Source organism: Danio aesculapii, chromosome 11 (assembly GCF_903798145.1).
Source record: "Danio aesculapii chromosome 11, fDanAes4.1, whole genome shotgun sequence".
Lineage (NCBI taxonomy): Eukaryota > Metazoa > Chordata > Actinopteri > Cypriniformes > Danionidae > Danio > Danio aesculapii.
The window spans coordinates 18,214,064-18,240,246 of NC_079445.1; the positions used below are offsets into that span (position 1 = coordinate 18,214,064).

Sequence of the window (26,183 nt, forward strand, 5' to 3'; positions counted from 1 at the left end):
CCATAAAAATGCATATTTACTTATTTTCATATGCAATTACAATTATCATGTTACATAAAATGGATTTGACTTAATTTGTTAAATATATCAATAATTTTATTTACCATTTTTGTAAGTAAAATAAGAATCTTCTGAATATTCTTTCTTTATTCTCCCCAAACAAAGTATTTTAATAATTTGAAAGATGTCCATAATCAAACACTTGCACAGTTGGAGGACCTGACTCTGGCTGGTGCACGTGACGGCGGTCAGTTGTCATGTTCTTCTTTTCATCTTTGTTGCTTTAGGTCTTTTATGTTCACTACCATGACTCGCTTGTGTTTGTGTGTTTTTGCGGACTTTGATCAATGAAGGGAAGTTGTCTTTCGCGTGAAGTGAAGTGATGGAGCGGCAGAGTTTGTCAGGAATGTGCTGAGGGTTCACAGACACACCAGAAATAGATTTCCGCTGTCCTGAAGTCTCCTCAGTCACCCATGTGTAGTGTTGTAACACCATCAGTTCAAACGACAAGGGTTAACATGCTATTATGTACATGATGCTGCTTTGTTGATTAATAGGTAGTAAATTATATAAGCATCATCTGATTAAGCAGATCTTTCTTGTTTAGTTCAATATAAAACATATAAGGTTATATCCATAAGCTTGGGATTTCAGTTTAAAATGCAGATAATGGGATTATGTGTATTACTAACTATTAGTTTAAGCGAGTTCAGAATGCATGTAGAACATTGGTGCAGGTAGTTGTAACTAAAGCACATTTTGTTCTTCTAGTAGATTTCTAAACCACTTGATTTTGTTAAAGGCAAATATGGGAATATTATATTGAAGTTTAGCATGCATAGCACAAAACAAAACCCTGAGTTGTAGACGTTGAAAGAAAGTGTTACACACCCCAGTATTTCCAATATCCTTTCAGTATTTTTCTCCTCTGATTCTACTCTTACAAAATCACCATGGTAACAGTAGTTTCCACCAAAATACATATTTACTACAATATCTGTAGTGCTCTCTTACTCCTGCAACTGTGAAACCATCACATGTGGAAAAAGGTAATGTTTTTACCATTTTATTTAGTTATTTCTTAAATAAACTAAAACTGGACATCTTGTTCTTTTCAAAGACTCAGAATAAGATGTTTTTCATATATTAAAAACATGTATAAATATGGTTAAAAATATATTAAATTACATTAAATGGTTAAAATGCAGTGAGGAAAACATGTGGAAAGAGGTAACAAGTCGTTTTCATTACCACATCAAATTCATGCACAAAGGTTACTTGTACCAACAGCACTTCTTGTGCTTGATAAAAAATAATTTCAGAACAGTTTTAGAAATACTATATCAAATGAAACACTGAGATAAAGATGGGTTACACTCCTCAGGATCTCAAATATAATCTGAGTGTTACCTAATCACTGTAGTAAATGTAATTTCCACCAACATGCCATAGCATAACATGTACTCAGTGTGACCCCAGGATCTTAAAGTATTAAAAATTGCTAAATCAATTTAGAGAAATTTAAGGCCCTTAAAAAGTGTTAAAAAGACTTAAATGCTATTTAGCAAGGTATGAAATTTAGTATGTTAAAGTTTACCTGAATTTAATCTTTGAATATTGGGATGCTGTGAAGTTCCTGAAATCAAAAGAAATGCTGCTAGATTTGACATCGCGCTGCTTTGTTTACTGCAGTAACCAGGGAAACACTGTTATTCTTGCTGCTGTAAATGCGCCACCTGCTGGATTAACATTTTATTCAGTATATGAATACAGTTTTAGTTTAGGATTCGTTTCTTGCAATCAGTATTTAGTAAATATACTGCAAGTTGGTGACATGATGGCGCAGTGGGTAGCACGATCGCCTCACAGCAAGAAGGTCGCTGGTTCGAGCCCAAGCTGAGTCAGTTTGCATGTTCTTCCCGTGTTCACATGAGTTTTCTCCGGGTGCTTCCTTTTCCCCCACAAGTCCAAAGACATGCGCTATAGATGAATTGAATAATCTAAATTGGCCATAGTGTATGTGTGTGATTGAGCATGTATGGGTGTTTCCCTGTGATTGGTTGCAGCTGGAAGGGCATTCGCTGCATAAAACGTGCTGGATAAGTTGACGGTTCATTTCACTGTGGTGATTCCTGATTAATCAAGGAACTAAGCCAAAAAGAAAATAAATGAATGAATACTGCAAATTAAAATGTTGCCAATGTTACTGCACTGTAAAACCCAACAGTCAACTTTATCAAATGAAATGAATGTAGTTAACTCAAAATTTACTGAAAGTTGATTCTACTTATTAGAAAAGAGTTTTGAACTCCGTGTTGAAGGTAATTAGTTAATTAAATACCTTGTTACTTCAATTAAAATGGATTAAGTTCACAGTACTCATATAGATTAGTTTTTTTTAATTCAAATGGTTTGTAGCAATCGGTTTCCTCAAATGGTTTGAGTTGACTTAACTTATTGGGTTTTACAGTACTCAGTTGGTTTGAGTTCTCTTTATTTATCGGGATTTACTGTGCTCAAATTGCTTCGTTTACTCAAATGGATTAAGTTCACAGAACTCATAGATTAGTTTTTTAACTCAAATGGTTTAAGTTGACTTTTTGGGTTTTACAGTGTGGTTGAAACCTGAAGTGGTGATGAGGTTAAAATGTATGCAAAGAGTCGTAAAAGGTATTGAATTTCAATCTCTGATTCCTGTATATACCCTGGTACAGTAGTTCTTTCTTTCTCCTCTTACAGTAAAGTCATTAAAAAAAAAACCCAAATGCTTTTAAAAGCTTCCAGTTGTCTCCTTTTCTTCTGCTTTTTAATTAGCCGAGTTATTAATATAATTATTTTTTTTATTTTGGCGGAAGCTGTTGTTACCATGGGATCCTATGCATAATGCTTGATAGTTCAGCTGATGATCGTACTGAGGGACAGCGACATGGCTTTATAAACAGCCCTCGCTGCTCTTTTCAGTCCCCATTGGAGACCACTGTGACCCCCGATACATTGTGTCTGTGGCCCAGGCTGTGCTCCAGGGCTGGGGGACGGTGCTGGAGTGGAGGGGGTTGAACTAAAAGAGTTGATCCCAACAGAGCAGGAGGGTCGTGGCCCGCCAACGGCTGTCAGGGAGAATGTCTGACTCCCTTTAATAGAGACGTCAAGCTTCACAAAGACAGCTTGACAGCTCTGGATGAATAGACAGAGTTAATGCAACTTTTAGCTAGCTGTTTTCTTTCCTCTCGCATTTTAGAGTTTCACACAGAACACCCACAGTTGTTGAGTTTCTGGTTGATTTTACAGTTGGATCTATTTCTTTCTTTCTATGTAAATCCTGAAGAATACTTGGCCATGTAAGTCAAATAATCATATCTTCCTAAGCTTTTTCATTTTGCAAAAGCTATATTGGGCACTGTGGTGCATTTTTGCTTCTCAAAGGTGATGCGGGGAGTCTGAGCGACAGAATTGGCTTTTATCTTTGAAGCTGTGCAATGAGGATTCCTCCTCCTCCTCCTTTTACTTTATTAAATGAACTATAGGCTGTGTGAAATGTGGCTTGTGCAAGTCTCCTCATGTTTCGCTCTTGTCCCTCGCTCAGTCTCTCTCACACTTGCAAATACTTTCACAGACATTTTCTTAAATTAATTGCAATTCTAATGTTATAATTTATCTCTTTGTTTAAGTGTTTGTTTCCCTCTCATTTGTTTTTTCCCCTGCTTCATTATTCATCTAGAAGCAGTTTGATTGTCCTTTGGGGGCTTCAAACATGAGCCTTGAGGCGCTGGAGTCTGGTAAGCAATTTAGTTTCTTTATTTTTTAAACTAAATAAACAAGAGAAAATGAAATAATATTAGGGAGGTTCTTTTCCTAATAAACAACACTCACATAACGGTTTATTACCAATTAATTTATTGTAATGTTAAATGAAATTCAATGAATTAAATGCCATCGTGGTTGAATAAAAAATAGCAGCACAAAAAAACAACAACAACAGAACTTGAGAAATCAGACACTGGCAACTCTTCTGTCAACAAAAAGGTAATAATTATGTACATAACATTTTGCTGCCAAGAAATATAACCACATCTAAAGGATGATATTTTAATGTATGCTGGAACATTATATGAAAGAAGTATAAACATTAGTGTTAGTGTGGAATAAGAGATGTTTGTTTAATTAATTAAAATAATTACATGCTGGTTCATTTCACAAGTACAATTTGTGCATCTTCTACAATTGCATTTTTAGGAACAGTGAATTATGTTTGATCAAAATATTTTTTCTCAAATTTAGCTTTGTTACACTTTAAGTGTACTTGTATATTTTAAAAAACACTAATTCTTGTTATGTATTAATAATTGAATAATAGTAATGATTATTATTATTATTATTATTAGGCCTGTCACGATAATAATGTTTTGTTTTATGATATATTGTGATAAATGATATAATTGTCATTTTAAGAACATTTCATGCCACTCGTTTTATTTTGCCAGAATAACAATATAATATCATCATAAAGCAAGTACACTCTTCCAAAGTATATTTCATTTATAGTCATTTCAACAATTTAACAATTAGGCATTGGAATCAGAATGCAAAAATGAATCCTACGTTTAAATAACAGTAAATGTTAACAAAAAAAGTACAAGGTAAAAAGTAATGGAGGCTGTGATATCTGCTACCAGATCTGTTTTCAGTAGTCAGACACGCACATAAAATATACTTGAGTAATCTTAAGTAAATACTATAGTGTTTTTTAACCATACTGACACTGACACCTCCAATAAACATAGAGATGTTGAGCAATAAGATAAGATGTTGCTAGAATTGTTTTTTATGTATTGCCGATATATATTGCATCACCAAAAATGATTGAGGAAATAAATTTCCTTCACAGATTCTTCAAGTTAAAGCAAACATTTATTTTGACAGACTGCCCTAAAGATGCTTGCACTTTAGTTTACATAATGGGTGATCATTTTTCTCACATAAAATGGTAAAATGCTAGTGAATTGACCCTCAGGGTAGCTTTTCTCATTTAATGAAGAGATGAAGGTCTCATATAATGACACAACCAGTGCTGAAAATAGTATGAGCATCACACATGCTTCAGTATGCGTGTAGTGAACAAAACCACAACATTCATTCACACAAACTCATATTAAATTGCCTTTTTGAAGTTTAATATTTTTCGTACACTAATGTGTTTTATGATTTTATTTTGTGTCCAGTTCCACTTCTGTATATTTTTTCCAAAGTTTGACAAATTCAGAGACTGAGTTCTACAGTCCACTTCATGACTGGATTTTTCAATTCCATCTGAATAGGAATCCATTTAACCCTGAAAAATACCATGCTAAAGAGCTGCATCACAACATATTTAAATTGCAGTTGCGTATTGTTTGCTTTTGACACATGGAGTAGCAAATATTTCTGCACAACCTCAAGGCAGATTTGTGCAGGCTCCTGCCTATTATTGCTGTATATGGCTGTGGATTTGAGCGAGTTATCGGTCATTCAATGTTTCAGATGCAGACTCTGGTCAGGATGTGTCAGAGTTTAACTGGGACGATTACCTGGAGGAATCCGGGGCACTTTCTGTTCCTCATCATGCCTTCAAACATGTAAGTAAATCATTTTTTGACACCACTATTCCCAGTCTCCAGCATCAGGGTTAAAGAAATGCTTTTAAGACCAAGCTGAAAGATTTTAGTCAAATTTGAATGTGAAATTTGACCTTCAAATAATGCTTAGAAACCATCTTTGATCTTTATCTATTAAATACAATGATGCAGCCCAATATAGAGTACTTTTTTAGGTTTTCTTCCACATGACCGTAGTTGATTTAAAGTAGACGTTTTATAAGTTTATGACTTTCCTATGAATCAAACAAATGACCTCGGAGTTGCTGCAGGAGCTACATGAATGATTCATGAATGAATGACTCTTTTGAGCAGTTCTTTTGAAAAGAATCTGTATGGAGTCCGCCCCTGAATATCTCTGAATTGATTTAATTAAAGGCCTTATCTAATGGCAATAAATAAATGAAGAAATATAGAGTGCACTGGAGCCAGCAAAACAATCATTTGTTTTTGAAAGCCTTTGGATATTTTTTCTGCTTCATGACATGGTGAAATTCTGAGGTCAACAGTCAGATTAGCCCACTATGCATTAGTGATGCATTTCTACTCTCATGGGAACTGTAGGACGAATAAGTGACCATTTAGATCTTAAAGAATGTATTTGCTGTGTCAGAAATGAGCCCCAGTGAAATTGACCTCAATTCCCTTGGTTTTTACATTGCATCACATACATTTTATCCTGTGCTGATATATTTCCTCATGTATTGCTGTGGTTTACTCTGAATTTAGTGCACTTGAGTTGCAATGGTCAATGGACCTACAGCTGATTGTTTTCATATCTGATAAAAGTCTTTGAATGTGTTTAATATTGATATTATATTCAGAAATTTGTTTGAAATAAAATATATTTAATTTAAAGTATTTAGCCAAGTGCAGAGTTTATACGATCTAACACATTACATGCCACTTAAGGGGGAAATACCCCAGATAATCAATACCAGAAGTCAAATATGTAACTTCACAATTAATTTTGGGTTTGTAAGTTATTTTTATGATGCTTAAAAGAATTAATATGCAAATACTAATATAAATAATACATTTGAAAGCAACATTGACTCAAACAGCAGTTGATAGTGGGATTATTTGTATAAAAATATATTTAATTACTAATTATAACTAAGGACTACTATTAAATTTCAAAAGATAAAGAGGAGATAAAGATACAAAAGATAAAGAGCACTTTTAGCTTAGCTTAGCTTAGCATAAATCATTAAACTAGATTAGACCGTTAGCATCTCACTCAATTTCTATAAGGGGTTGTGATAATTTTCCTATTTAAATCTTGACTCTTCTGTAGTTACATCATGTACTAAGACTATGCTTGGGCTGGTGTAAAATTCTGACGGTATGATAACCTTGGATAAAGATATTACGGTTTTACAGTAACACGGTATTGTGATTAATGCTTTAAAATATGTTCTTTTAAAATATTTGGGTAAAAAACAACTAGTTACCCCCACCCCAGCCCGATTGAACATAATATATTTTATTTTAAGAAACATTTCAAATATTTATGTTAGGCTAAATAATAAACATGAATCATTGACTTCTGCTGTCTTCATTAGTTTCAAAAACACAGATTTCTTTACAACAACTTTGGAGACCTTTTTATTGCATGTAAAGACTGTTTATATGCACAAATAGCTGTTCAGGTCTAGAGCATGCTCGTATGTTGGTGCATAAGAGATTTGTTTTTCAAATGCTTCCTGAATTGTGGATGAACAGTAGCTCAGTGGTTAGCACTGTCGCCTCACAGCAAGAAAGTCGCTGGTTCGAGTCCCGGCTGGGCCAATTGGCATTTCTGTGTGGAGTTTGCATGTTCTCCCAGCGTTGACGTGGGTTTCCTCCGGTTTCCCCCACAATACAAAGACATGCGGTATAGGTGAATTCAATAAACGAAATTGGCCGTAATGTGTGTGAATGAGAGTGTCTGGATGTTTCCTTGTACTGGGTTGCAGCTGGAAGGGCATCCACAAATGCTGGATGAGTTAGTTGGTCATTCTGCTGTGGCAACCTCTGATGAATAAAGGAACTAAGCCAAAGGAAAATGAATGAATGAATGAACATGTAAAAAAAAACAGTAATGCATACATAAAATTTTAGCAGTTTTAAAACCTTGACTTTTCCAAACTGTGGTAAACCTTGAAGCCAGTTATCATCCCATGCCTGACTAAGGCCGACAGAAAATCAAAAGTTTCTGTTTTCTAGGTCAATTAACTAGAAACTTTACTCTCATTCTTGCAAAATGATAAAGGGAGCAGGCTGCAGCCATGGTACAGCAACAAAGTTTCTTGATTATTATGCCTTTTTTCCCCAAAAAAGTGGACTGTTCCTTTAACTTGACCCAGCTTCTTAAAAATGCAACACTCATGTTAAATAAACTATGGAAATGTAGAGCGTTGTAATGGAAACATTCTTTCTATGTCACTGACCCCTACCAATGCAAGTGCGACTAAAACTACTCCTTTTTTCTCTTTCTTTCTTTTTACCTGTTGTTTACACACTGGCATCACCTGGCCATGTGTCAGTTTAGATCATCTGCTTAGTCTGGTGTTTTTTCTTTTGTAGGTGGACCAGGGCTTAGAGACAGGTCTGACTCCTGGTATGAAGCTGGAGGTGTGTGTGCGCACTGAATCCGAATCGGCGTACTGGGTGGCCACAATAATCACCACCTGCGGACAGTTGCTCTTACTACGATATGAGGGCTACCAAGATGACCGGCGAGCTGACTTTTGGTGCGACATCATGACCGCTGACCTGCACCCGATTGGATGGAGCAAACAGCAAGGTCGAATGATGAAACCTCCAGAGGGTGAGCAGGGATCTGTGGAAACTGGGAAATGAGCAGTTTTTGCTGCAATCTCAAATTTATAAGTAGACATTTAAGTTCTTCTGAAGTTGCTTGAAATGCACAGATTTGTTTAGTGTGGGATGTAATTCAAACTGAAACATAAAGACTGGGTGGGACATATCGAGTTGCATATTTAAAAATAACTAATAGTATTTTGTTTCAGATGCTAAAGAGCATTTTATTCATCAGAAGATGTTATAAGAAGCTGTGCACAGTCGATCTTGTTCAGGGCCAGACAGAATCTGCAAACCTTTTCAGCTATTTATATGCAGAATTTTGTTAAAAAATGTATACTGATTGCTGTTTTCAGGATTTTTCCAATGTCATATAATCTTATAAAGATATAATCTGATTGCATAGCTTTTATTGTGCTCCTGGCCAAACGACTAATATTGCTTAGGTGGAAGGATCAGAAACCTCCAACCCCAACACAGTGGATCCGTGATGTCCTCTTCTTCCTAAAGTTGTAAAAAATGAGACTGTCTAAAGGGTTCATCTAACCAGTTTAAGAACATTTGGGACCCATTTAGGAAATATATCCAAGAACATGTTTTATTATCAAATATAGACCAAGTCCTTGTTCTAGCAAATCGATTTATTTTAAGTTCAAAGTAGAGTGATGCAGATTGAACAAGTGTAGTTACGTCACATTATTATTTACCTTTTTATTTGTTTGTTAAGTCACATTATTATTTACCTTTTATTTGTTGGTATGTTTTTTATTTCATTGTATGAGCTTATGTTGATACTATCTATACTTTAAAAAAAGACAAAAACAATTATATTTTTAACTGTCATTTGCCATAGAATTCATAAATAAAATGATATAATAAAAGGATAAATTTGTGCAGAATAAGGCCAATCCCAATTCTACCCCTTAGCCCTTCCCCTTACCCCTACCTCTCGTTTTGCACATGCCCGTGAAGGGGTAGTGGTGACCCAATTCTCTTTAGTTTGAAGGCGTAGGGCTAAGGGCAAGGGGTATACACCCATTCAAACGAAGATTTTTCAGGACCACACTCGAAACCAAGGGGTAAGAAAAATTTCCAGAATACACTAGCCACAGCTGCACCCGGAAATAAGGAGATCCACTAATTAGTATTTTTTTTGTCATTATTACGAATTTTTACAACAAACAAGCATATGTTTTGATATATTCATAACCACGTTCATGTTTTACCATCATGCTTTTAAAAAAAACCCTAAATTAAAAACCGCAAAATTTCGCTATCTTAATCGCGATCTAAAATCCCCAATAATAACTTCTGGACAGCAGTCCCACAACATTCTGACACTCAATGATACTGGAATACCCTGTCAGAAAAGTCTAGTAGCTGTCAGTGAGCTTTTTACAGTGTCTGCTATAATGTTAATGTTGTTTTTGGTGTGTTTACATGATGAATATGGCCACTGTGTAAATGCACAGTACTGTTACGATCTTATTGCCTCATTAGATCGTTATGATGACATAATATATGCCTTTAGTGATTTCCTAAAGATAAATAGCAAAAAATAAAACAACTGGAATAACTACAGCAGTCGCCATCGTCTGATTTCATATGAAGCAAGAGATCGCAATGACATATTCTTAGGGGAAAATTTTGAAGCCCTTCCCCTTAACCCTCGGTTGTAAGGGGGAAGGGGTAGGGATACAAAAATTGAGCCTAAATTTAAGACTATAGAAGCTGAAAAAAAAAGTGGGAAAATATTTGACTTTTCAGTAGGAATGCTCCAATCGATCAGCCGGAGCTCGGTATCAGCCGATAATCACATTTTTATGACTCGATCTGTACTTGCCAATCTGGCTGATCTCATGATCACAAGTGCTTGTTTACTATTTTACAAGCAGAGGAAGCGTTATAGGTGTGCATTTTAACTTCTCACGCATCAAATATGTGCTCCAAACTTTTTCTTTATTAAGACATGTTGAATTATTTTTCCATCATTTGCAATGTTTTCAGAATGCATTGTTAGTAATTTTTCTTACCATTTGTTTTTAATCTGTTTGATCTATTCTTTCTGTAAAGCTGCTTCTGACCGTGACATGTCCACATTAAATGGTTATAAGAGACGTGTTTAAGGGATTATATGCAACATCCTTAATTTATTCTCTTAGGTAAGGAGAGATCTCAACTTAAGTGTCATACTTGGAGGGAAAATGTGCTTTATTCAATGGCAAAGTTATATAAAGCTTGAAGCATCAGAATCGGTACTCTGTGTACGCTGATCATCATGACAAGGAATCGATACTCAGTATCGGCTGCAAAAATCCTGATCAGAGCATCCTTACTTTTCACATTTCACAAAGCAAATCCAATTAGGATAATTTGTTTGTTAAACAAAGCTAAAGTTTGTCTCTCATATAATAAATCTACTAAAAGACAGAAAATATTCCTTCATGAACTGTATTGTTCATAAACTATCTAATTAGTCAAAGTCAAGTTAAAGTCAGCTTTATTGCCAATTCTGCAACATAAACAGACATAAAGAGAATTTAAATTGGTACTCTCAGATTCTGGGTGTATACAAATAATAAAAACACTACAAGAGGAATATAAATATACAATAAATCCAAATAATTTTAGTAAAAGTTTAGTGAGAAAAAATGCTATATATAAAAAAGGGCATATACCAGGAAGAGTGCACTGCAGTGAGACTGTTTGCAAGTTTCAATAGCCAATATTATGACTGAAATTAATATAAAAGCTGAATAAATAAATATTTACATAAGTAGATAAATAGATTGAATGATGGACTCTATCTGGAAAGATTCCATCAGGCAAAAATTTGGTGTCAAATGGGCCATCTCTTTAAAAATGTTTGATCCTTGTGGACAAACTTTTAAGATTTGAATGCTTCTATCTTTTAAATGCATGTTTTGATCACACAGGCTTAATAAATGACTGGTATATAACCGATATATTGATACTGACACCCCAATAAATGTAGTTTTGATTTCAGGGATTTGATTTTACCTCATTAAGTCACTCAAAAGGCACACTGCAGTTTTCCTGATAAAGGCTATTTGGATTTAGGCTCTGGAGGTTGTTTCTAAAAGATGCTGTACGCATCAACTGCTCAGTGTCAGATTTGCATATTTCTTTATGTACTTAAAGTGCTACGTTGCTTGCAGCGTTGTGCTAATTCCTGTAGGTGTTTGTTCACTGTCGATTTGTGGGCATATTCAGGAAATGGGGGATGGGTGTTTGTGTTGGGGCTTTTATTTAGCCTGCAGCTTGCTGATGGGCACAGCCTTTACTCCTCTGAAATTATTAAAAGACTCGCTTTAATACTTAAAGCTTCTTTTATTAGTAAAATCCGGGAATAGAGTGCAGTAGGTAGAGCAGGGAGAGAGTCCAGATGGTTACTTGCATTTTGCTTCTGGCTGCCTGTGCCTTATTGACAGCTGCGCTTATGGCCCAGAATGCCGTGTCAGTGATGAAGCCATTATAAGTGCAAAATGGTATTAATCTGTCAGCAAGATAGCTTGTCAGAAGGTCTGCTTTGTCCCTAAAAATGAGGTGCCGGATTTGTGTGCAGGTGTCCGAGAAAAGCACCAGGACTGGGAAGCGTTGCTGGAGAAAGCTTTGGCTGAATCCTGCAGTGTTCCTGCCAGTCTACTGGAAGGGGTAAGACATATGGCTGAATTGTAAATATGTAGGCAGTTTATCATTGTTTAAAGATAAACTGTAGAGTCATACATTAATAAAGTCTTTGATAGAGAGTGATACTTTAATAACAAAATTAAATTGATCAAAATTGCAAAACAGAATGCAATAGAAATCTTGTTATTAGATTGTAAATGGCTTTACTGTTATATATTTTATTTCAAATAACTTCCATTTCATCTTCGTCTTCGTGAAAAAAAGGTTTCATATTTCACAAAATTATTAAAATAGTTTTTAAATCGAATAATAAGAACTCAGCATGTTAAAACGATTTCTAAAGGATCGTGTGATGCTAGCTATGTTTCATTCACCTATTTTTATGCGCATTTTGGATATGCGCATAAAAAATCAGTTGACAGAAACGCCAAGATGCGCATACATTTTGAAAATGCGCTTAGAAAACATATGCACATAACTGAGTAGGATAAACTTTTTATTGATAAGAAAAAACGTGCATGAACTATGATGGAAACACTTTTACAGAACAAACTCCAATGTGCGCATTTAAAAGTCATGTGATTTTGTTATAAGAGATGTGATGATAAAAATATGTGTGAATGGACAAACCAGCAGGCTGAGCACACTGTAAAACATCTGAAATGTTGTTTTGGTCATTCTAAAACGCCTTAATCATTTCACTATTAGAGTTAATATAATACTGAGCTACATCCAGAATAATCAAGAGCGCCTGTGCTCTGCGTCTGACGCCTTCAAACACCACCATTTGTTTATTGTTCATGTGTCGGCATCGTCTTCTGAGGCGCAAGTCATTTATTAAAAAAGGAAAAGATTCACGCAGCTTTTCCTACCGCAGTAAATTCCATTTTTACTGTTGATATTTGGCACCAGTTAATCAGGAATGACGATTTTGTTCTCTTTGGCTCATTGGATGGAAACGCTGGTTTATTCACACATCTCTTTTACGATATTCCAGTTTTGCGCATAAATTTATTTCGCATTCATGGATGGAAACCCAGCTACTGAAACTGCAGTAATAATCATGCTTAAAATCTAGCTGTGACCACATGAAATAACTAAATGTTAAGATATTCCTTCATTCATTCATTCACTCTCCTAGTCACTATTTCAGAGGTCACTACAGCAGAATGAACCTGCAGCATATGTGTTCCAGCATATGCTTTACACAGTGGATGCCCTTCTAGCTGCAACCCATTATTGGGAAACATCCATACACACTCATTCACACACACACTCATACACTACGGACAATTTAGTTTATTCAATTCACCTATAGCGTATGTCTTTGGACTGTGGTGGAAACTGAAATGCCTGGAGTAAACCCACTTGAACACAGGGAAGAACATGCAAACTCCACACAGACATTACTGTGCCACTTTGCCACCCAAATGTTAAGATATGTTTAAAAGTGAATCTACTTACTTTAACTCTAATAATCTTTCACATAATTTTCGTTCTCACAGTATTTGTTATGCTGTATTGACAAAAAAAGTGTTGGCAATAATAAATCAGGAAATAAAACTTCAGTTAATTAACTGGCAAAAAAAGGTGGAAAAGTCACAACCAATTTAAGTTGAAATCAAAACAGAATCAAACAGTAATTAAAAAGTAATAAAACATTGTTCACTATTCTAAATTAATCAAACTATTTTAGTAATGCCCTGTGAAATGATTATTGTTGCATAAAAAAATCAGAATCAGAAAGAGCTTTATTGCCAGGTATGTTCACACGTATGAGGAATTTGTTTTCGTGACAGAGCTTCTACAGTGCAACAGGATAACAGAGACAGGACAAAAAACAGATAATAAATATATTTAAAAAAAAATAGAAGTAGAAGTAAGTAGTGAATGCTACTTCTAAGTAAGTAGTGAAATCCACAGTTCCACAATATGAAATGTTGCATCATCCTGTATTTTTCTTTTTTCTTTCCTTGTGTGTGCTTGTAGGCACAGCGTGGCTGTAATCCTATAGATCTGTTAAGTCCAGGTCTAAATGTTGAGCTTGTGGACCTTCAAGATGCTGGAGTGGTTTGGTCAGCAGTGATTGAGGAGAACATTGGGGGCCGCTTACGGCTTCGATACGCTGGCACAGACGGGCTCCCTGAAAACCAGTCCATCACATGGGTCTTCTACCTGGACCCCCTACTTCATCTGTCGGGATGGGCACAGGAGCACAACTGCACCCTTAGACCACCAGCAGGTGAGGGTTTCTTTAAAATAACCATCAAATTGAAAGTTTATTTTAACTTTAAATGCAGTTTAAGTTGTTATTTAAAAAAAACGGGATGAAAGTATTGACACTGGAATTGACATTTTTATATGTCTGTGTGCTCCGAATTCTGCTACTTCTAAGCACTAGCTAGCTTGAGTATATAAGTGGTCTGTGCAGCTAAAACCATGGAAACAGAAACTGCAAATAAATGTGGATCTTGAGGTTTGTCATTGCTGCATGTTCTGTGGTTAAAGGAGGACACTGAATAGAGCAAAATGATTTGCAGTTGAATCGTCCTGACCTATAAATGTGCTAATCAACCTTAAGAATGAAAACTTGGCCTGTGTTTACACTAGAGCATTTTCACTTTTAACACATTGTTTTTGAATAAAATATATCATCGTCCAAGCTGGCATTTCCATTAGAGCTGCTCGATTATGGGAAAAATCATAATCACAATTATTTTGGTCATAATTGTAGGTCAAAGTTGTTCATTGTCCTGTGAATTTTTTTTTTTTAATATATATATATATATATATATATAAATATTTCCCAAATGATGTTAAACAGAGGAGTTTTTCACAGTATTTCCTATAATATTTTTTCTTCTGGAGAAAGACTTTTTTGTTTTATTTCGGCTAGAATAAAAGCAGTTTAAATATTTTGAAACCTATTTTAAGGTCAATATTATTAGCCCCCTTCAGCAATATATATTTTTGATTTTCTGCAGAGCAAACTACTGTTATACAATGACTTGCCTAATTACCCTAATTAAGCCTTTGAATGTCACTTTAAACTGAATACTAGTATCTTGAAAAATTTCTAGTAAAATATAATGTACTGTCATCATAGCAAAGATAAAGAAACCAGTTATTAGAAATGAGTTATTAAATGTGTTATGTTTAAAAATGGGTTGAAAATAAATCTTTCCATTAAACAGAAATTGGGGGTAAAGGGTCACTAATAATTCAGGAGGGCTAATAATTCTGACTTTAACTGTATATATGCACATTTTCCTCCCTGTAAATAAGGAAAGGGAAATAAATACAATAGAATAAAAGTATGAAACAAACTGTGCTTTAAGCATCTTCACTGTAAGAAAAAAACTTCAGGTACAAAATTCCCTCAGTCAGGAGCAGTGAGGGATTTTCTCCTTTTGTTGTTTGATTGATTAAAAACAGGCAGCAGCAGGAATATTGCGCGCTGTCACTTTAAGAATAGTGCGGCTCTGATATGGTTTCTCTTGTTTGTTTATTACACAAATGAGGGTTAATATGAATAATCACTAAACACTGCGCTCTTGACACAAATGTGCATGTATTTGACCATTAAAGCGCTCTCATCAAGATGGTGTTAGATGCGTGTGCTCTGCTCGTCTCTGAGGCTAAGCGCGCACACACACAGAAGCATGTGGTCCTGTTCGCGCTTTTAAAAGCATAAATGATTTGAACATACATCAATGAATGATGCGCATATCGTGCTGCAAACGTTACATTACTGCACATGCTTCTAGTCATTTTTACGTGGAACTGAGCTTTGCAGAGCAACAAATGTGTACAACTGGAAAGGGGCGGTATATGATGCAATAATCATTTATCTCGATTAATGGTTTTTCATAATCGTTAAAAGCCAAAATCTAAATCGGATTTTCGATTAATTGCACAGCCCTAATTTCCATTATGTTTCAGAAAAGATCTCTATCCACACTACATAACTGAAGACATTGCTATAAGCAGCAATAAAATGATAGTACAAATATGTAGTCAATGTACAATTATTAAATAAATTAATTAATGTTTAAATGTGTCCTGTATTCAAAACACAACAAGAAACAAATCAGAAAATATAAGTAACTGTATACTTACGGAACAAAATTGTATAAACGGTTATTAAATAGTAATTGTTACAAACAACACATGTCAAGTGGTTAATAGTTTGAGTGAAAAATGTTCAAGCAGTCAGCAAATCCTTTCATTTTTAGAGCAAGATAAAAAACTGAAAATGTATACATTACACTTATTAAATCAAACACAAATGATAACGGAGTTTGTTATAAAGTGTTGTTATTCTAGGCATCAAAAGGTCTAGCCACATTTATTTCAACCTAAACAAACATCTATAAACATCTGTAACATCTGTCTATCTATCTATCTATCTATCTATATATATATATATATATATATATATATATATATATATATATATATATATATATTATATATATATATATAAATATGTTTGACTGTAGGCTGTAATGTCAAGTTAAAGGGATATATCCAAAATGATTTATTTATCCTCCTCTTGTTCCAAGCCTGTTTCTTCGTCTGTTGAATGCAAAGGAATATAAAGTTAGAAAAAAAGCAGCTAAACAGACTTCCATAATATATTATGTTCTGACTATGGATGTCAGTGGCTGCTCTTTTTATTTTATAGAATATCTTGTTTTGTGTTCAACTGATGAAAGAAACTCGTAAATGTTTAGAATCACTTGAGTGTGAATAAATGGTGTAAATTTTAATTTTTGAGTGAACTGCCCCTTTATTGATGCTATGATATGTTGTGTACATGTGAGATGCTCAGGCTTGAGCACAGATTTTGTCATTATAAAGGCTTGTACACATCTAGACGATTTTCTCTCATGGTGGTCAGCAGTGTTTTTGAGACCTGTTTCTGCATTCATACCTAATAGATTTTTTACTGGCAAAATGACATTAGATGACACTTAATGAAAAACCAAAATACCCCGGTATATAAGGTGGCACTGCACAGCTCTACACTTCTGACACTCAATTGTTGCACAGAAGAAGTCACCTTCTGCTTTTTCCTTGGGTAGATTCCAATCTAAAGGGCTCATCCCAAAGCCCTAATCCTTTCGGAGGGTCCCTCTGAAGAGATTAGAGCATAGGAATGAGCCTATTCAAATTGAGTGCAGTGTGACACCAAACAGCTTTCCTTGTCAAAGGATCATTTCCAGAATTGTCCATCAGTTGTATTTTTCAAACTCTTTTATTCCAAAGGGCGCTTCGGATGGCCAGTTTTGATCACTTTGGTTTGGAATGACACTTCAAAATGGCAGCCATGGGCTGTTTCTCAATTCCAAGAATGCAGAGAACGGACTTGTGTTCTTGTGAAGACTGGTCTTGCCAGGTGTCCTCGGAAGAACAAACTCGGGAGATCGCGAGGACAGAGAAAGCGTCCTGTGATAAATGAGATGCTGCGTTCTTCCTGATGGTCACATGACCTTCACGCATTTTTTAATGAAAAATTATTTAAACATTCAGCATTTATACAATTATTTATTGTTTTTCCTCTTTTCAAAATAAATACTATACATAAAAACATTATAAATATTCTTTGCACAATATAAATAAAACAGATTTTAATACGAATTTCAGCAAATAAACACCCTAATGTGTTTATTCCTTTATTAAGATGTCCATGGTAAGGTTTACTTTTACCGTTTCATTTAGGGAAACTCCTGAGGTAAATAAGTTATATCTCTGAATTATAATAATAAATCTAAATAAAATGCTGTGCTTCCCACCTCCAGTCACAATGACTTCTGGGACTTCTAGAGCGAGTTCGGTGCTCAAGTCTGCATTGGTGCGTCCTCGATATCAAGAACACATCCGGGAAGTTTCACGCGTCCTCCATTCTTGCAGTATTGAGTATTGGAACTGAACTTTGACAGCTGATGATGATGTTACATGAGAACACGAGGACGCAAGACTGCTGAAGAACGCATTTTGAGAAACAGCCAAGGTTTTTCCACTCAGAAGTGCCCTTCAGAGGGCAATGTATCTTGTTTGGAATGCACAGATTGTGTATTTATTGCGTAAGCTCGTCCACTTCTATTTAATTCTTCCATTATCACACACAAACAAGTTTGTTGGAAATAGTTACAAATTATGAAAGAAAATGAAGTGAAATGAAACTCCCCATCAAATCCTGTTTGATCTGCAATTCCTGTGTGCTTCTTGTACTCGCTTTGTTTTTGAATGCTACAAGTCATGTTTTAAATGTAACTTCAGCAGCTCAAGTTACATGAACAAAAGTCATGACATGAACATTGGTCACATCAAACTAAATTGGTGACACATCAAACCAAAAAATTACACCTTTATGCCTGGCTTTTGCACACTGGTGTGCAAGCTCTTTATTTATACATTGAGGCGTCAAACATTGACTATAAACATGAGAGAAAAACATACTGGTGTGTATTCATCTTAACACTGAAATAACTTAAAATAATCACACTTTTTGGTCACACAGATAGGAGTAAGACATCATTCGAACCTGCATTGGGTTACTTTTTATTTTGTATGCACACAATAAAAAGAAAACCTCGAGGAATTTAAAAATAAAGGAAAAATACAAGGTGCACTTTTTGCCATCTGATTCTCTTTGAATTTGAGCTGTGAGTCAAAAATTTGATGACCTCTGTATAATTGTCTTTATTTTGGTCTGCTTACACTGAAATGCAACTGAAAGTGCTTTTTAAACAAAAATGCTCTGTTGAGTTTAAAGAAGTCTCTATTTTGGATGGTTGAGAACACCAGAGTTGTTTGAATACCAGCCATAGCAGCAAAAGTTGTGTTTTAAACACAAAACACAGTGTAAATGTAGCCTTGGACCATGCACAGAAAGCCAGGTTGCTCGAACTATAAAACGTTTACCCCGGGAGACCCACATATCACAGTTTAGCTAATCAATTGTAGGAAGTGGTGAATGGGGAAGGGTTTACAGGGGCGTAGATTAGAGTCCACAAGCTTTTGGGAGATAAACTTGTGATGATGTCGGCAGAGATTTGATCATATTTATGTGTGTTTTCTTTGTAGCTTTGCTCCCTCTGCGCTCTGAAGCTGAATGGGAGGAGGTGAAGAAGAGCGTCTCCTCTCAGGAGCAGGACTCCAGCATCAGCGAGGAGTTTTACAGGGTCAGTAAATACTAATTAACTACCATGTGTTTGGTAAAACTTGACTCTGACCCGAAGTAGTTTGTTTGAACCCTGCTGGTATGATATATAACCTGAAGAGTTATGGTGATCCACTGTGACCTTTGTGCCCTTAAGTAAAGGACTTCACTGCAGGTTGCACCAGGATGATTGTCTTTCAATAAGTGTAGCCCTTTTTAAAACACTTTTGGTTTTAATTCAGCTCATAAAAAAAAACATTCATTAACAGTGGAATAATCAGTATTTTCTTTCAGCATTTCACACATCACAAACAGTGAGCAGTTCTGTTAACAAATACAACCAGAATATTTATATCAAGTTAACATTAACGTAAAAAATACTTAATGAGTACACTTAAAATCTTTGGCAGCATTTTTCCAATTAAAATTAATTGGTAACACTTTAGTTTAGGTCACAATTTACTGTGTTAAGAAATAATTAACTAACACTTCCAGCTTGAATAAGACTAACAAATATACTTAATAATACTTTAATAAACTACAAATTAGTCGTTTATTCATTGCAAGAAAAGTAGAAGTTGGGTTTAGGTTTTGGGATTAGGTACGCAGCATAAGATCCTAATTTATAACTACTAATAAACAGTTCATATCTTAATAATAGGCAGGTAATACGCCAGTAATAATAGCATGAATTGTGACCTAAACTAAAGTGCTACCAATTAATTTCTCAGTTCCTGAATTTTCCAATAGGTGATATCATGATATGTAACTATATTCAATAAAAAATTTCATCTTTATGTATTATTTTGACTTAAATTTTATTAAAAATTAAACATTATTGAACAATTGACTTTTTTTTATTTATTTTTCTTTGCTATTATTCCCCTTTTTTACTCTTTTGTTGTAAACTTGCTCAATTATTATTAATATTTTTAAGTTTTATTTATTTTATTTGAGGGGATAGTGGGAAAATAAGAAAAATAAGACAGTCTATAATTTTACCCGTTTCATTGAATACTACTATGTATGGTCTTGTTAAACACCAATTTAAAAAAATGAAACATTGTCATTCATAATATATTATATTAATGTATGCTTAATGTATGAGTTGAAGTGGTTAATGTTTTTTTTTTTTTTTGACAATATTGCCAGTTAATTAATTATTAAGTGTAATAAAGTTATAATGAAGGTTAAAAATACATTTTGTTGCAACAAATTCTATAAATATACTATAAAAAAATCTTGCTTTCATTACATTCCAAACATAGCCAAGTTATCAAGATATGCTTGTTACACAGAAAAAAAGACCACAATTTGGAGAAAGCTAGAAAATGCATTTTGTACTTGTTTCTATTTTACAGTCAGTCTCTAAATTATTGAGTCCTATTGATGGCATGCATGTTTGTTTCTGTATTCAGGACAGATCTGCCATCACTCCGCACTGCTTTAATGAAGGGATGAAGCTGGAAGCGGTGGATCCTGCAGCTCCTTTCACTATCAGTCCTGCTACTGTGGCCAAGGTATTGTAATGGTCCCTATAGTACCTCCCCATCCTCTCATTGCCTCCAGAATATTCTGGACATTATAAATAGCTTTTCTTAGATTGCCAATACGTAACCAACAAATTCAGTGCTATTTGGGATTTGAACAAAATTTGTGTTAATATTTATTGAGGTCATAATCAAGTTTAGGTATTGGGTAGGACTAAGGATGTAGAATGAAAACATGCAGAATATATGCTTTATTAGTAATAATAAACAGCCAATATTTTAAAAATAGGCAGGTAATAAGCCACTAGTTATTAGTGAAAATTGGCACAAATTAAAGTGTTAACAAAATTTGCTTGTTGAATTGGTAATACAAGACTAATGGTGGGTTCACACCAGACGCGGATAAAGTGTTTAGCGTGAGTGATTTACATAGTAAGTCTATGCAAAGACACACGATAGACATCCTGTGGTGCAATTCAAGGGAATGACGCCATTTGAGTGAATGACACAGCGCAAATTAATTTAGGGAATTTGATGCACGTATTTCTTTGTCAAATTTAAAAATCTGAACTTTAGTTAAAATTTGTGCCACGTTAACCAATCAGGAACTTGCTATAGTAGCACCCTTCATCAAGAAGAATCTGATGGACCTCTGAAGAATCTGATGGACCCAGACATGGTGCCGAACGAGTCCACAATTTTTTTCAGCTTCTATAGCAAATAAAGCACAGCTACGCTCTCAGCAAAATCATTGTCAGTCATTTTGCAATGAAACTGGAGCAATTTTAAATGTTCAAGTGTCTAATTACGCATGAGTAGTGTGATTTACTCCTGAAAGATGCATCCGGTGTGAAAGCCCCATTATTTATTCTTAATAATTAAATGAAGAAAAAAAATAAACCAGTCTGTGATTTATGTTAGAAAAGTGTGAAACCTGTTTTAATTAGTTAATTTTTAAATCATGCAATATTTTATTCTATAAATGTATTAATGGGTATTTTCCACACTTTTATATAATTCTTATTATTGTTAATAAATTATTGTAAATATTTTATTTTAATGAAACAGTTTGAATAATCATTTTGAACCATGAATTAGTATTTTTATTTGGTCATTTTATTTGAGGAAAACTCTGTAACACTTTAAAATAATGGTCCATTGGTTAATGTCTGCTAATGTATTTACCAACATGAACAAAGTAGTTGTAATATATTTATTACCTTATTCATCTTTGTCAATGTTAAGTTAAATAATGTTAGTTCACAATATCTAATTGTGCATTAGCTTACTTTAACAAGCACAACTTTTAATTGTAATAATGCATTAGTTAATGTTGAACTGTAATTCATAAATGCTTTACAAGATTATTCATACTTAATGTTAGTAAATCAATTAACTAACATGAACTAATGGACAATAATTCTAAAGGGTTACCAAAAACTCCAATAAATTTCATTGACAAAGCTCACCATTTCATTTATTTTGAGACAAGCTTGATGATTACTAGCGTTTTATTTAGTCAGACAAAAAATAGCAATTTTGAAGAATAAAACAAATGAAAAAAGAAACAGAATTTTGTAAACCATAAAAGTTTATTTCAGTTTGTATTAGTATAAATGCTGTTATCAATCGTGTTCAGCCTTCAGAAGAAACACAAAAATGAGTCTCTGTGTTAACACAGGAAGGTCAGACGTGTCACATTGAAGGACGTGTGTTTTATAAACATTGGTGTATTCCAGATAAATGATCTTAGAATGAACAGGAAGACTGATTGTAGGCCTTCTTCCTTGAAATATTTACCTGTTTATTTTATGTATGCGATACAGGTGTTTAATGAGCAGTTTTTCCTGGTTCTGATGGATGACATGAGAGACGAGGCACAGAAAGAGGGAGTTGCACGCTCTTTCCTGTGTCACCGGGACAGTCCTGGCATCTTCCCCACACAATGGAGTCTGAAGAACGGAGTCAAGCTCAGTCCTCCTCCAGGTCTGTGGGTGCAGTCTTTTGACTAAAATGCCATTTAGTTTTAGTCATATTTTAGTCTCCTCAATTCATTGTTACAGTCTAGTTTTAGTCAACTAAACTTAACAAGATTTTAGTTGAATAAATCTACTCTAGATTAAGTTGAAATAATTATTTTTAAGGATTTTCATCTTTATTATGATATAGGACAGTAGAGATTTTAGACAGGGAAGCATTGGGAGCAGAGAGAGGGGATGGATCGGCAACGGACCTTGAGCCAGGAATTGAACTCTGGTCGCCGTGAGCACTTCTTTGCTATATTTTAGCGCACAGTACCACTAGGCTATTAGCACTGACTACTCTAGATTAGGTTGATTGAAAATCTAACCAGTTTAGTTCATTCATAATAATTAAATTATGGCTATTCCTAACTTTTCTAACCTTATTGTTTACTTCTGGCGAACACTTATAAACAAATGGCATAAAGGTTTGAGCAATACTGGCCCAGATTTAACACGTAAACGGAACACTCCAAACCAGCTATATATACCACTCTTTGTTCTTTTTTCTTTTTTAAATATTTATTTTTTGTGCTATTTGCATTTTACAAACTACAAAAAAGGGAGAGAGAAAAAACCTAATAAAAAATATACATTTAAAATACAATACATATTTACCTATTACAGAACAACAGAACACAGAGGGACAAATGTACATAAAAGCAAACTGTAGTTTGGCTGATCAGGTAATGCATGAATAAACGTAATTATAAAGTAACATTGTTCTCCAGAAAATTTCCAGAAAAATGTTATCCTGACTATAATTTTATTGTCAAATAATGTTTTGGGCACATTATTAAAAACTTATTATAGATTATGAACAGTGAATATCAAATACACTCAGTCTTTAATTACAATGTTATTGACAGGGGTCATTGGTTATGCTTGCATTAAGGTGTTCTAATATCTATCCCCATGTTTTATCAAATATCTTAAATTTGTCATGATTGATATATCTCTACCTCTCCAAAGCAAGCATGTTTACGAGATCTCTACTCCACATACCAAACTTGGGTACAGATTCAGTTTTCCACATTCTCAACATCACCCTTTTGGCAATCAACATACATAGACATGGCTTAAGATTTTTTTGAGGGCTTTAAAAAAACATCCAAATATATTTTCCCCTTATTCTTGTAATTTAGGACACAACCATATAAAGTGGGTTAGGGAATAGGGATCCTTCTGCTGTTGTACAGCTGTGACAGCGTAGGGAAACCTGAGAAAAAAAATCTTACACAGTGTCTCCTTGGATAAATATAACCTATGCAGGGTTTTAAATTGAATGAAATTATGTTTTACGTTAATTGAACATAGTTCTTTATTCTTTCAACTATATTTAGTTTATAAATGTAATAATTCTGCTGTACTGAAGACATTACTGAAGTTTATTTTGGTGCTGTCAGTTAAAAAAAATGAATGCTCCGATAAGATGTTTTACTGTTACTGTTTATATGACCAAATTTTGCAGTAGTTTAAGGGGGAAAATTGTCTTTATAATTGATAAATTGTATTTGTTATGAAATAATTTTGTATTATTTTGTGCAAATCAAAAATGAAAGTAATAGCATGTTGTAGCACGTTTGCTGTATAGGACAGATGCTTTTAGTTTATAAGCATATTGCGTGCTGTCCAATTTTAGGTTGATTAGTCATATTTTACAACATCTGTGCTAAAAAATAAGTCGTTTGCTCTGTATTATTTTCCCCTCATTGCTTCGGATTTACTTATACCTGCTCTTAGCTTTTCTTTTTGTACGTTTTATGTCCCTTCAATCGAGTATGAAGGAAATGATTATATTAATAGAAATAGAAATGCATTCTATTCTGCCAGGTAGATCAGTATAGGCTACAGTTTAGATGTGCGCAGCTCACCTTGCTGAAACAAAGGAGATTTATTTTGACTGGATGTTTTGACAAACTGTCCCTACATAAACAATTTATTTTCGTCTTAAAAATGTCAGTACATTTTTATCATTTAAAACAGATTTTTTAAGTGTAGTTTCTATTTACTTTGCGTCATTGAACAAATGTAGCTGATAAATATTGAGGACAATTATCTGTCAAAGAAAACAACTTCCTTTTTAATATGTCAAAATAACAATAACAGCCCTTCGCCTTCCTTTCAAAACAGTTCCTTTCAAAACTATTCCTTAGACTGCTTTACGACATGTCCTGAACTGTCTGTGAGGGAAAATTGCATCATTTTTGTTCTCAAGGAAAAGCAGATTTATTGAGATTTGATGTTTGGAAACAACACTACGCATTTTGCTCATTCTGCTGTCAATGAAACATTAGTTTATTGGCAACATGGACACATGAGTGAGCAGTGCTTTTCTGTCAGATGCCCCCCTGTCCTGAAAAACAGCCTCATTCCTTGGCACTTATACTGCCCAGAAGAGCAGTCATTACAACTAATGGCTGGCGCGGGATGGCTGGCCAGGTCATTATGGATCCCTCCCCATTTTAACAGCTGGAAACACACACTGAGGCTTTTGGACTTTGCCAAACAGAAATGCATGTGGATGATAAATGATTAATTATTTGTTGTTTTACTCTGATATGCTGATGTTTTATTGACACCAGAATGTGTAGATTTATCTTTGTCTTGGTTTTGGAGACTCTTTGACCTCTTTGTTGCTTTGAGCGCTCGCATATCAAAGCGTTCATTGTCAGATCTCCTTTACAGCTCACATGCTGCTAATTGCCAATCAACATATTGATTAGTTCATCATTTGAATTGCCATTGGGGCTCTGATTGTGATTTACTTTAAAGTTTAAATCTAGCCTTGCGGTTATTTTAAAATTTGTATGTATACTATGGAGATGGTCGTGCAGTTGACTGTTTCTCTCAGCTGACCTTTGTGTGTTTGTGTGTGTTTGTGTTTCTAGGGTTCCAAGGTCAGGATTTTGACTGGGCCGACTATCTAAAGCAATGTGAGGCTGAAGCGGCCCCACAGCAATGCTTTCCTCCGGTGAGTTAAAATAAGAAATTAGAATAAAACACATTAAACATGCAATTCATATATAAAGTAATTGTTCTATATTTAAATTGTTAGTAACACTTTACAGTAAGGTTTCATTAGTTAATGTATTTCCTAACATAAAAAATTAACCGTTCCTTTATTACATTATTTATTTATATTTGGTAACTAGGGCTGCGCAATAAATCGTTACAGCAACGATATTACAATGTGATCATTCACAGTAGTCACATCACAGGATATGCAGTGTTGAGTCTGGATTATAATTTATCATTTGCATGAGTTTTTGAGGCCTGGGACTGTATGAGCATTTGAAAAGCACTCAGGAATAAGAAATTGTACCATTTGTAACTTTAATAACGATTAATATTATTCATATTAATATTAATACCATTATTCATATTCATGAAATGAAGACTATGCAGTATTATTTTA

General features: G+C 34.4%; 1 protein-coding gene across 3 annotated transcripts in view; it reads left to right on the plus strand.

Annotated features, from left to right (window-relative positions):
* sfmbt1 (Scm like with four mbt domains 1) overlaps positions 1 to 26,183 on the plus strand; it is a 42,398-nt gene that overhangs the window by 1,728 nt on the left and 14,487 nt on the right. For 2 of the 3 annotated variants that reach the window (XM_056468338.1, XM_056468340.1), the window contains exons 2-10: positions 3,719 to 3,776; positions 5,518 to 5,612; positions 8,199 to 8,442; positions 12,022 to 12,110; positions 14,076 to 14,328; positions 19,179 to 19,276; positions 20,673 to 20,774; positions 22,571 to 22,730; positions 25,657 to 25,739. In XM_056468338.1, coding sequence (XP_056324313.1) covers positions 3,752 to 3,776; positions 5,518 to 5,612; positions 8,199 to 8,442; positions 12,022 to 12,110; positions 14,076 to 14,328; positions 19,179 to 19,276; positions 20,673 to 20,774; positions 22,571 to 22,730; positions 25,657 to 25,739 — 1,149 coding nt within the window. In that variant the 5' untranslated portion in view covers positions 3,719 to 3,751. Of the gene's footprint in view, positions 1 to 3,325; positions 3,339 to 3,718; positions 3,777 to 5,517; positions 5,613 to 8,198; positions 8,443 to 12,021; positions 12,111 to 14,075; positions 14,329 to 19,178; positions 19,277 to 20,672; positions 20,775 to 22,570; positions 22,731 to 25,656; positions 25,740 to 26,183 lie in introns of all 3 variants that reach the window. The other variant, XM_056468339.1, reaches the window with a different exon arrangement.